Here is a 13,321-nt window from a genome sequence, read left to right as displayed (position 1 = left end):
TAACAGAGTCCAAGTCCATTTCCAACAAAACAAGTTTACTCAGCACATCTATTTCATTCACAAGCATCTCACAGGAATCCACACTGATCATAGATGCTTTTGTCTGTGCTGTCCCTTGCCCTCCTGCAATTCTGTGTTCCTTTACCATAATCTCCAGTACCACAGCTTCCCGACTAGCCAGACTAGCTTGTGCCTGGAATTCCCTGCCCGTTTTCCCCTCCGAGGGCGAAACCAAAGGATGGTGCTTCCAATCCTTCTCAGACCGTAGGCTTAGATGTTCCAGGATTTTCCATTGAGCTTAGCCGCTGCTACTCTCATGCTGCTCATGTCCTCTTGTGTTCATGTGACTTCCAGCCCTGAGGCCCTGGACTGCTGGGCTCCTCTCCTTAAACTTTCTCCTGCAACAACTTTACTGTTCTTCATCCCACTTTCTAACTTACTAAACCCAGGAAGTGCCTTGTCAGGGACCCCTTCTCTGTGGTGTCACTTATTCGTCACGTGCCTGCTCTCACACGCGACTTGGGGTTGTGCCTGCAAGGGTTATCTATCTCCCCTCTCTCAGTCCAGCATTCAACCTCTGTCCTATGCTGTAATGGGAGCATAAATCACACACCGACCCAAGCCACACACCCGCTCATACACGCTGCCACCACTCATCAAATACACGGGCGATGAGTCCCGGAACTAACAATACTAATAAAATTATGCCTATCACTCATAAGGCTCACACACCTTAGGCTATGGATTCTTTTAGAACATTCAAGGTTCAACTGGTTAAAGTTTTATACTTTAATAACAAAAGGTTCAATGCTTACAAGAAAAAAGGTATAAAAATATAATAAAAAGACATACAACGTATGCAAAACAGTATCAAAATAAAGAGAAAACTTACAGAAATTATCTAACTGGTAGTTGCTTTCTGCTCCCTGAGGGTAGGAAGAATGTAGATAGGATCACACCAGCTTCTCAGGCTGCCCCCTTCATGTGAACACAATTCTCTGTCTGCAGCCTAAATTTATAACTTTGGTCTGAGGTCAGGTTTCTAGTCCGGCCCCCCAGGTTAATATCATAATTGCGGTCTGTTTGATTGGGCTTGCCCGCTCTGCTAATGCATATATATTATTTTCCTCTGGAGACACTCGTGAGATGGTTCCCAGGAATAGCTAACCCTCAGGCCGCAATTAGCATCTCCCCTCCAAGCACTAGGGGGTGTCAAGTGTTGCTTTCTTATTGGCCTTAGCTAGACCTCCTGGTGAGATATGGAGACACAATTTCTACTAGTCCCAAGGAAGTACCTATTAACAACTAGGTGTAACTTACAGCTTCCAAGACACATACACAAAATAAGATAATACCACATAACACATTATTTTACAAATGAAATGTACCTGCTTTATTAGGAAGGAATGTGAAGGGATGCAAGGTTATAAGTAAGCTGAGCAGCAGTACTAAATGTCAGGCAACAGCCGCAAAAGCAAACAAGATTTTAGGATGTATAAAAAGAGAAAAAAATCCCACGATCCCAACATATTATTACTTCTTTATAAATCACTAGTGAGGCCATATCTAGAATACGGGAAAGTTTTGGGCTCCACATTTTGAAGAGAATATTCAGAAGTTATAATCAGTTCAAAGACGGGCAACTTGATTATTACAAGGGATGGGGGCCGCTCACATGATGCGAGGTTGGAAAAGTTGGGCTTGTTTAGCTTAGAAAAAAGACCCCTTAGAGGAGATCTTATTTACAAGTATAAATATATGTGTGGCCAGTACAAAACACCGGCACATGATATATTCCTTCCAAAGACCGTACTAAGGACCAGGGGGCACTCATTACGGGTGGAAGAAAGGAGATTCTGACAGCTAAATAGGAAAGAGTTCTTTACAGTTAGAGCAGTCAGACTGTGGAATGTCCGACCACAAAAGGTAGTAATGGCCGACACTATAACAGCATTTATACAAGGGCTGGAGGATTTCCTTGATACACGTTACATTGCAGGTTCTAGTTAAATTAGTGACGAAATGTACAATTGATGGAGAAAGTTTGATCTTGATGGACCGAGATCTTTTTTCAACCAATTTAACTATGTAATTACTTCAAGAAGATGATCCAATAAACCGTGTGATGATGCAATGTATTAGGATTTGGGACCCCAGTCATAATTTAACTAGAGGACTAAACAGGCTACCATAATAGGCACACAAGGAACAATAATAATTTATTTATCAGCATAGTAAAAAGGCGTATCGGCTATGACAGTAAAGATATATTGCCGAAGTAATGATCCTGCCCTCAAGGAAAAACCAGGGAAATATAATACAAGAAGACAAACAAGCAAAGGTCAAAGTGTATAATGATAAGGAAAATGCTGGAACACACCCTGCTGCCAGTAACATCCGTCACATTTGATTTCTCTGCTTCGACTGATCTCAGCCATGGCGTCTGCTGATCTGAGACACGAGCTGCTCTGCTCCATCTGTAAGGACATTTATACAGATCCTGTAACCCTGAGATGTGGACACAACTTTTGCCGGGTCTGTATTGATGGAGTGCAGGATACAGATGGCGGGTATGGAGAATATTCCTGTCCCCAATGTAGAGCAACATTTCAGAAGTGGCCTCCACTACAGAAGAACATAACTCTGTGTAATGTTGTGGAGAATGTCCTGTCTACTCAGCTACATCATGAGATCATCGGGATCTGCTGCACTTACTGTGTGGACTCTCCTGTACCTGCTGTTAAATCCTGCCTGCTGTGTGAGGCTTCTCTGTGTGAGAAACACCTAAAAGTTCACATAAAAACATCAGCAGATCACGTCTTAACAGAACCCAACACTTCCCTGAAAACCAGAAAATGCTCCATCCATAAGAAGATCCTGGAATATTACTGCACTGAGGACGCTGCTTGTATCTGTGTCTCCTGCAGTTTGGCCGGAGAACATCGAGGACATCGGGTGGAGATGCTGGTTGAGGCCTCAGAGAAGAAAAAGAAGAAACTGAAAACTGTTCTACAGAAACTGATCACAAAGAGAAAGAAGACTGAGGAAAGAGTCCAGAGTCTGGAGGAGCGCAGGAGAAAAGCTCAAGAAAGAGCAGCTGGAGAAGCCGAGAGAGTCATTGCCCTAATTACACATGTCAGGAGACGGGTGGACGACCTGGAGAAGAAGGTCCTGAGTGAGATCTCCAGTCGGGAAGAGAAGATGTCACTGTCTGATGTGATACAGAAGCTGGAACTAAAGAAGGACGAGCTGTCCAAGAAGATGAGACACATTGAGGAGCTGTGTAACATGACGGATCCACTGACTGTCTTACAGGAACCAGACACACGTGACTTGTGTGATCCTGAGGAAGAGGGAGGTGATGAGGACAAATGGGGACATGATGGAGGTGATGAGGACACAGGAGGACATGATGGAGGTGATCGGGGTATGGAGCTGATCTCACACATATCACACTCATTATCTGATCTGATAAAAGATATAAATGTGATCTTCTACGTGCAGGATCCTGCAGACATATTACTGGATGTAAACACAGCTGCTAATAATCTCCTTATATCAGACGACCTGAAAACTGCGACCTGGACAGAAATCAAACAGAATCGTCCGGAAACAGCAGAGAGATTCCTGTATAATCAGGTGCTGAGCGGGAGGAGATTTACCTCAGGACGACATTACTGGGATGTGGAGGGCAGTAGATCAGGATGGTGGATTGTAGGGATGTGTTACCCCAGTATAGACAAGAGAGGGCAGCAGTCATACATTGGATATAATAACAAGTCCTGGGGTTTATATAAAGTGCTGGTGTATAATAATCTCTGTTCAGTGAGACATGACAGTAATGAGATCCCGTTACCTCACGACATCTCCAGTGATAGAGTCAGGATCTGTCTGGATTATGAGGCCGGGCAGTTGTCCTTTTATGAGCTGTGTGACCCCATCAGACACTTACACACCTTCACTGTCACCTTCACCGAGCCCCTACATGCTGCGTTATATGTATATAATGGTTCTATAGAGATATCAGGGAGCAACTGTGAGGAACCATCATCTTAGAAGAAATCTACTCCGTAACTGGTGACATCACAGGGTGCGGAATCTCTATGATTGGTGGAGCATTCAGCCAATGTGAGGAGCCTCATGATGGATCCAGTTACGTCTAGTATCGTACATGCACTTTTAAAGGTCCTATAATTTTTTTTCTCTTTCGAATATTCAAATAATCTTTTTTTTTCTTATGTATATAGGGCTTTTTTACTGCTATCAGGGGAAAATATATTAAAAAAAAATAGAAAACACGAGTATATTTCTCACATTTTGTGATTTTTTTTATTTTTTTATTTTTACGACCTCAAAGGACCGCTAAAAACTTTTTAAATTGAATTTTCCTTTCCAAAGAAATTATTTTTATGTATTGGACATTTTGGGGATAGAACAGTACTAAACATAACGATTTAGACTGGCAGTGCCTTTTTTATGCCATCTTTACTTTTATTATTGCCATCCTTTTTTCATTTATTTCATACATTGTGCCCCCTTAAAGGTCTTTAAAAAAACTTTGAGGTGCATTATAACATATTAATACATTCTTTTTTTTTAACAGATTTCCTTTGTAATATAGGATCGTATATTAGCCCCAGCTACAAGGAGATATCTACCTCCTTACTGCAAAGCAGAGACGACAGGGTTTTCCGGGACCCAGCAGCTCCTGTTCCCTCCCTACACCCAGTGATCACATGACCACAGGGTCTGGAGGAGGAAGCACTGTCAGTACTTCCTGCTCTGTATAGACAGTGCTAGTTCAGAGCTATGTATACAGAGATGGAGAAGGTAGACATGGTAGTAAAACATGTTTATCTTCTCTCTGGGAAGTCCGGCTGTGTCTGACAGCAGCTTCCCTCCCCATAGCTGCACAATATTCAGAAAGCTGCCTAGACTGCATTTAGATTTTAGAATAAGAGGAGTTGGTCCGGATGTATAAAGTGTATGGGCAGTACAGAAATAGTTAATCTTCCTACCAAACTTCTGGTATTACACTTGTCAAAAGTAAAAGTGTATTAAGGCCAATTTTTCACCAGGTTTTTGCCAATTAACCCTGATTCGGGTGTTGTGTCTCTCTGGGCTGTTAGCTGTAGTTTAAAAAAAATCCAAACAGTTTCATCTGCAGAAGATTATCACTAGAGGACTAGTTTCCACTGCTTCCAGGTAGTTCTCTATATTTATGAGCTCTATATAACCCCGTCCATAACTCTGATTGGTTGCTTTCTACCTATGTACAGCATATGCAGAAAGCTGTCAATCAGTGGTGTGGGGTGTGGGTGGGGATATATAGAGCTCAGTATTCAGAGAACTGCTAGGTCTGCAGCAGAGAAAACTGATTTGAATCAAAACTGCAGTAAAATACCCAGTAAGTGACAAATTGTTGAAATGATGGTCTCTGCCACCACGTCATACTCCACTCAGATTGGGAAGCAAAAACCTGGTGACACATTCCTTTCAAAATAAGCCAATATTTTTTTTAATTTCTCAGAAAATTCAGATTTGCACAAAAGCCAAATGTTTTATGATTTATGAGTCTCATGAAGGATCTGGTTATCACTCTTCATATTTATATGTGTTGTTTTTTTTACATAATTTTTATTAAATCATTTTTAAAACACGACAACCTTACATCAGTCGGTTAATCTTCCTCAGAAACTTAAATAAAATTGTATTGAAAATAGAAGGATAGCAAATTACCGAATAAATTTGAGGATAATAAAACTTGTTTTGAGGTTCACTAAAATTCGGATTCACCAGGAACCCACTTTTTTAGGATTTTGTTTGATTGTTTTTAGGGCTCAGAATAGTTAAAAAAGTTAAAAAAAACCATGACACTTACCTCATCTCTTACCTGTTCTGGTGCTGCAGCTTCTCTTTTGGTCCTTTGCTGGCACTAGTCTCCATCTTCACTCTGTATCATTGACTAGGCCTTTCCTCTGGCTCTAGTCTCCATCTTCACTCTGTATCATTGACTAGGCCTTTCCTCTGGCTCTAGTCTCCATCTTCACTCTCTATCATTGACTAGGCCTTTCCTCTGGCTCCGGTCTCCATCTTCACTCTCTATCATTGACTAGGCCTTTCCTCTGGCTCCGGTCTCCATCTTCACTCTCCAGCACTGACTAGGCCACAAGTGACGTCATGAAATGTGTAACCCTGCGACATTGATCATCTCCTGAGGTAATCGGTGTCGTCCAATAGAAAAGCAGCTTTCCCGTGTGAGATGGTTTTCTATTGGAGGAGGCAGATGGCCTGATCTGGTCACATGATCCCGCACAAGCAGCCATTTTATAGACAGACGTGATGTACTGTCTGTGAGGAAAACTGCACTAACAAGAGAAAGCGGTCAAAGCTTCAATGTCTGGTATCAAAGCTCAACCTATAACGTGAGAACCAGACACCTAAAGAGGGCGACGTCCTAGATTCTTATTTTCTAGTAATATACAGATAGTGTAAGAATTTAACAATGTGTAAGGCCGGGTTTATATTTGCGTCTGTGTGCACAGAGTACGACCCGCATCGAACCGCATGTGTCACGGGTACATATCTTTAACATTGTGTATGTAGGGACATGTTTTTGCATGCGCTTGCTTGCGGATGCATACGCATGCGTCGCTTTGAGGTGTGCGGCAGGGTCCGGCAAACGCAACCTGTTGCATTTTTTGAGGCGTTAAATATTGCGCGATCGTCCGCATGCGGACGATTGCAGATGATTGCGTTAAAAAAACGCATTAGTGTCTATAGGACCGCATTGGTACGCAATGACATGCGTACGAATGCATTGGATACGCATGCGTACTTTAGACTGAGCATGCCCAGAAAATGATGTCACCGCCTCCACTATGCGCATAAAAAACGCAAACGCATTTAAACGCATGCACACGGGGTGTTTCTGTTTGCATCATGCGCAAGATGATGCAAAAGCGTAAGCATGCTTTTGCATGCGTTTTGGCATGCGTTTGCGCATACAGATGATACGCTGCACACAGAAACACTAATGTGAACTTAGTCTTAGTGTGTATGGTACACATACACATTAGCATCACCAAAATAAGGGGGGAAATAAGGGCTGGGGATTCTGGGAATGAGAGACAAAGGTGTATAGAAATCCATAACACGTCAGTCTATGGCCACATTTACATGGTCAGTATTTGGTCAGTATTTTACATCAGTATTTGTAAGAAAAACACAGGAGTGGTGATAATACAGAAGTGGTGACATGTTTCTATTATACTTTTCCTCTGATTCTCTCTTGGTTTTATCTTACAAATACATGACGGTCATATTATATCACTAGGCGGTACCTCTCATTAAGCAAACAATAGGTGTGAGAAGTAACATTCTTCCAGTCTCTTCCTTCTGTCTCCACAAGCATCTTATGCATTTTTAATGTCCTATTAAACGTTCTCATACCCATTAGTCTCTGGATGATAGGGACTGACTACAAGATGTTGCACATGTATTTTCTTGCAGCGATTTTGCTTCAATTAGACATGAGTTGGGTTTCCTGATCAGTCAGCATCTACCTGGGACAACAAACATAAGAAAACACAATCTTTAGAGCATCTGAAACCTCGGCTCGTATGGAAACTGTTCCACGGCTTTTGGGGATCAAGTTGTATAGTCAACAACTGTTAGAGTAAATCATGTCGCGGAGCTTTTAGGTTTTGCAACTGGCCCTATAATATTGATAGCTGATCGCAGGAAAGGCTCAACCATCGCTGAAAGTGAAATCGATGGGGCTTTCTGGATATCCCCAGTCTTTCCAACTCTTTCACAAATTGTGCAAGATCGACAACAATTGACTAAGTCACTTCCCATATTTGGTCCATAAAAGACCTTATTCTTTTGTACTCCAACATTCCTTGCAAGAAAAAATCATGAGCAATTCTGAATCACTCCAGAATGGATAGGGATCAACCAGAAGCTTCTTAAAGTCCCATGTCTTTTGTATGTTGGTGGGGAGTCTCCTTATACAACTTTCCCTGATTCCTGGACACTCTTTCCTTGTCAGACCCAGCAGGTGGTGGTCTTCAGGACACCTCAGATTCTCCACTCTCCCTTGTGTCTTCTAATTGCAGCCTTGTGACGAGACTACTGGTTAGTATTAGAGCTTTAATTGTCTGGTAGTTTTGTCTGGGATCTATCCACTAGTAGCTGCGGTGGAATGGTAACAGCATCCTAACTTTAAGGCCGCATTCACACTATCAGTATTTGGTCAGTATTTTACCTCAGTATTTGTAAGCCAAAACCAGGAGTGGAACAATCAGTGGAAAAGTATAATAGAAACATATGCACCACTTCTGCATTTATCACCCACTCCTGGTTTTGGCTTACAAATACTGAGGTAAAATACTGACCAAATACTGAACGTGTGAACGTGGCCTAAGGCACAGCTGCACAGGGGTGTCCTTATAATGAGGCAACTTGAGCTTGTTGCCTCAGGCGGCGCCACCTGCTGGGCGGCAGTGGGAGCGCTCAGTGCAGGAGACTGATGCACAAAGTCCTGAGCGTTGCTCCTGTGCAGAGCTTGGTGCCGCCTCCAGCACTGGCTCCTCCTCTGTCTTCTCTCCCCCTCACCCTCTGGCTGATCAGGACATTGGCAGTGAGGGACAAAGCAGGAGGAGCTCAGAGCCAGAAATCTCCTCAGTGTGTGACAATTACAGTGGCCAGTAGGTGGCAGCGTCACAAATTGATGCTGCCCCCTCCTGGCTCCAGCTGTAGGGCTGCTCCCTCCTCCAGCCCCCACTATTCCTGAGACTAGCTGCTGCCACTGCCTGCTGGTGCCTCTGTACACTGTCCCCTCCATAACTCCTTCCTAGTTCCTCTGAGATCACAGGAGGCAGTCGGACCAGAGGAGGGGGAGATCCTGTGCTGGATATATGCAAAGGATTGTTATCGGGGGTAGGGGGGAATTTATTATGTGGGATCCTGCCAAGCAAAGACAATTGTGGGTTCAGGCCTGATCATACTCAAGAATCACAGGCAGTATAGCCAAATACACTCATTTATAAACAGAGAAACACATACTGTACACTACACACACTATTACATACACAAGAAACCTCTGCATCCATTCACACACAGGAAAGCAGACACTATACACACTATTACATACCCTATAAATGACATTCCATATACTCAAGTGTGCTGCAGCAGAGCCGTCACTGCTCGCCCCATCCCAGGACACCAGGGGCAGAGGACACGGAGCTGCTGCCTCCTCTAGGAGTCAGTGCAGACAGTGTAACCTGTGCACTCCCGAGTATCCAGAGTCCTGTCCAGTAATGTGCTGGGGTGCAGGCGGTCTGGTGCTGGTGTATGTGATGTGCGCTCCCCTGAGTATCTGGAGTCCTGTCCAGTAATGTGCTGGGGTGTGTGCGGTGCTGGTGTATGTGATGTGCGCTCCCCTGAGTATCCGGAGTCCTATCCAGTACTGTGCTGGGGTGCAGGCAGTGCGGTGCTGGTGTATGTGATATTGCCCAGCCACGTAGTATATTGTCCAGCCACGTAGTATATTGTCCAGCCACGTAGTATATTGCCCAGCCACGTAGTATATTGCCCAGCCACGTAGTATATTGCCCAGCCACGTAGTATATTGCCCAGTCACATAGAATATTGCCCAGCGACGTAGTATATTGCCCAGTCACGTAGTATATTACCCAGCCACTTAGTATATTCCCCAGCCACATAGTATATTGCCCAGCCACGTAGTATATTGCCCAGCCACGTAGTATATTGCCTAGCCACGTAGTATCTTGCCCAGCCACGTAGTATATCGCCCAGCCACGTAGTATATTGCCTAGCCACGTAGTATATTGCCCAGCCACGTAGTATATTGCCCAGCCACATAGTATATTGCCCAGCCACGTAGTACGGTATATTGCCCAGCGACGTAGTATATATCCCAGTCACGTAGTATATTGGACAGCCACGCAGTATATTGCCCAGCCAGGTAGTATTCAGCACAGACACATAATATATTGCCCAGCCAGGTAGTATATTGCCCAGTCACGTAGTATACAGCACATACAAGTATTATATTGCCCAGCCAGGTAGTATACAGCACAGACACGTAGTATATTGCCCAGCCAGGTAGTATATTGCCCAGTCATGTAGTATACAGCACATACACGTATTATATTGCCCAGCCAGGTAGTATACAGCACAGACACGTAGTATATTACCCAGCCAGGTAGTATACTGCCCAGTCACGTATGTAACAGGTTAAAAAATAAACATACTCACCATCCAAAGAGCCTGTTGTAGTCCTGGCGCCTGTGTGCGGTGCACCCCGCAGCTTCCGGTCCCAGGATTGGTATGAGCGCAGGACCTGTGATGATGTCGCGGTCACATGACCGTGACGTCATGGAAGGTCGTACAACTGATATAGTGGTCTGTAATACTGTTATTCTTCATGTACTCACAGTTAACTGATGCAAAGTTTGTTGAAAGGATAATACTTCTTACAGTCTTCCTCTTCTGAGTAGCAGCTGTGAGATGCTTGGAAGACACACACCTACGGTAGTACGTCTAGTCTAGAGGAGGAGCTTTACTACTAAGAATTTGCAACACATTTTCACTTTCAGTTTCATACATTGTAAGTAGGGGGGTTGGGGCAGCATGAGGATAACCAAGTATAAGATTAGATAAGGGCAATGGAGAACAGTGACACACAAGAAGTAGAGGTACCTTCACACTAAGCGACGCTGCAGCGATACCGACAACGATGTCGATCGCTGCAGCGTCGCTGTTTGGTCGCTGGAGAGCTGTCACACAGACAGCTCTCCAGCGACCAACGATCCCGAGGTCCCCGGTAACCAGGGTAAACCTCCGGCGCTCTGCTTTCCTCTGCACTGTCAGCTCCGGTCAGCCGGAAAGCAGAGTGGTGACGTCACCGCTGTGCTTTCCGGCTGGCCGGCGCTGACACAGGATGCAGGAGGAGTACAGAGAAGCACAGCGCCGGGGACAGACGGCTGAAGGTAAGTATGTAGTGTTTGTTTTTTTAACGTTTATGCTGGTAACCAGGGTAAACATCGGGTTACTAAGCGCGGCCCTGCGCTTAGTAACCCGATGTTTACCCTGGTTACCAGTGAAGACATCGCTGGATCGGCGTCACACACACCGATTCAGCGATGTCAGCGGGAGATCCAGCGACGAAATAAAGTTCTGGACTTTCCTCAGCGACCAACGATCTCCCAGCAGGGGCCTGATCGTTGGTCGCTGTCACACATAACGATTTCCTTAACGATATTGTTGCTACGTCACAAAAAGCAACGATATCGTTAACGATATCGAAATGTGTGACGGTACCTTAAATGTCTATCTCCAGCAGAACTGCTTATCACTGTTGTTCATAGTTTGATAGAACATATATATTTGAGTAACATTTATAAAATTCATATGAAAGTTCAATTATGAAATAATACATTTTTTTTAAAGCTGGAGTCGGTACATTTCTACCGACTCCGACCAAAACTAACTCTGACTCCACGACTCTGACTCCGACTCTACAGCCCTGGCCGGAATACCCGTATGCACTGGACACTTTTACTATACTATACTTTGAAATATGATTATGGTGCAATAAGGGTATGATTATAAATATCTGTATGATCTGCCAAAGATACTATCCCTGGTATAATTTAAAGGGAATACATAATACCTGCCTATTTTTATAATCTCAATTTTGATACTGGTTGTCACGATTCACACCGTGACCGTCACCCCTACGTCACAGGTTGGGGTGACTTTAGGCCAACAGACGGCTATCACATGTGCAGGGGGGCTTATCTTAGTTATCCCTCCAATCCATAATGTGATGAAAAACAACACACACAAGGCTATTGACCTCTCAGTTTACAGCAGGGGCTTACTGCTCTTCAATATACCACGAACTGCAGGGATTTATGTATATCCCGCTTACAGTTCCCCTTGAAACTTGCAGCTCTCTGGCGCCCCCCTTACTCTCAGGTCAGATTAGGTACTGCACCTGGAGTAATTAGTCGCCAGAAAGGCTGCCTGCTATGTACTGGCTATTGGGCACGCTGCAGCGAGGCGATATAACTACTCCCACTCAGGCAGGAACAATAATTATCAACGCCGCAGTCGCTACAACGCCACCCAAAAGCCTTCACAAATGTATGCTGCCACCAGGTTTGATTAAACGGGTCCGAAGCTAACCCAAAAACAGTAGCGTAATTCCCTTCAGGAGACTTAGGTTACGTTTTAGAGCATGAAGAACGACTCTAGTATTAAATATACTCCGTCAAAAGTTTCAGGCAGTGTTTATAAACGGTCATATAAAGATGTTACAATAAGAGACAATTGAAAATATGTACAAGGTAATTATAAAATAAAGGGATTAAATAAGAAAAGGTACAACTCACATGTTCTCAGTTCATATCAGGCAAAAACCATGCTGCATGCACAGCCCAGATGTCCCAATTCATGGGGACTGGCAGTCAGGGCTTCCCAGGTAAAACTCAGACTCACATAGGCTCCAGCAGATAGACTGACTGCTGGGATCTGGCCAAAAACTTATAGCTGCAGCCTGTGACATCACAGAAAGGGGTTAGTTTACTCCGTCCCTCCTACCTCCTCAGTTTAAACTAACTTTAACCTAAATTTCTCTAATGCTTGTAACTCCGCTACAGAACATGTCATGGTCATAACAAACCCAGCATTCATCTCGTATTAACATTGGCATTCTAATGAGATCAAATATGTCCTATGTGTGATGCGTAATTACAGAGAAATCCCTACTTTTTTACCTGATGGAGTTAGAAGCTTATGTTTACAGCGGTTAACAGATCCATCGCTGGACATAAAGAATATGTATTTTCCTTTTTTCTAGCCTAACTCATTTGCCCAATATCTTATCATATTGGAACAAAGGACTCTCATGGATTTCTGGAAACTTCTAGACAGTTCTGCTAGAGGGAGATTTGAGCCTAGTTGTAAATACCTTTTGGCAATAAAACCCTCTTCCCCCATACATTCCAACACAAAAATACAAAGAGAGCCACAGAGAGAAGGGGGGGTTTAGCCCCCAGCATGAGCTGAAGGACAAAGCTACTACATCATATTATATTTCATACAATATCGTGACACCTCCCCCTTTTGGTCTGCGCTATGGAGGTAGAACCCCTCGGTATGCCTCCATGCGCACCTTAGTAGGTTCACCCTGGCGGGACAGTCCATCTGCATTTCCATGCTCCCTGCCCGTTTTGTGTTCAATGGTGAAGTCAAACTGCTGAAGGGCAAGGCTCCAGCGTAGCAACCT

General features: G+C 44.0%; 1 protein-coding gene across 1 annotated transcript; it reads left to right on the top strand.

The window, feature by feature from the left end:
• The first annotated feature begins 2,401 nt into the window (after positions 1–2,401).
• On the top strand, positions 2,402–5,692 carry LOC138675116 (E3 ubiquitin/ISG15 ligase TRIM25-like). The gene has a single exon (XM_069763103.1). It carries the CDS (start codon positions 2,437–2,439, stop codon positions 4,054–4,056), a length of 1,620 nt encoding a protein of 539 aa, XP_069619204.1. The 5' UTR covers positions 2,402–2,436; the 3' UTR covers positions 4,057–5,692.
• Positions 5,693–13,321: the final 7,629 nt, after the last annotated feature.

The sequence above is a fragment of the Ranitomeya imitator genome, chromosome 4 (assembly GCF_032444005.1).
Source record: "Ranitomeya imitator isolate aRanImi1 chromosome 4, aRanImi1.pri, whole genome shotgun sequence".
Taxonomy (NCBI): domain Eukaryota; kingdom Metazoa; phylum Chordata; class Amphibia; order Anura; family Dendrobatidae; genus Ranitomeya; species Ranitomeya imitator.
This window is presented reverse-complemented; position numbering and strand designations above follow the sequence as displayed.

What these genes read in the sequence shown, in the direction of transcription:
- LOC138675116 (XM_069763103.1), top strand. Translation starts at nt 2,437, where the DNA reads ATGGCGTCTGCTGATCTGAGACACGAGCTGCTCTGCTCCATCTGTAAG.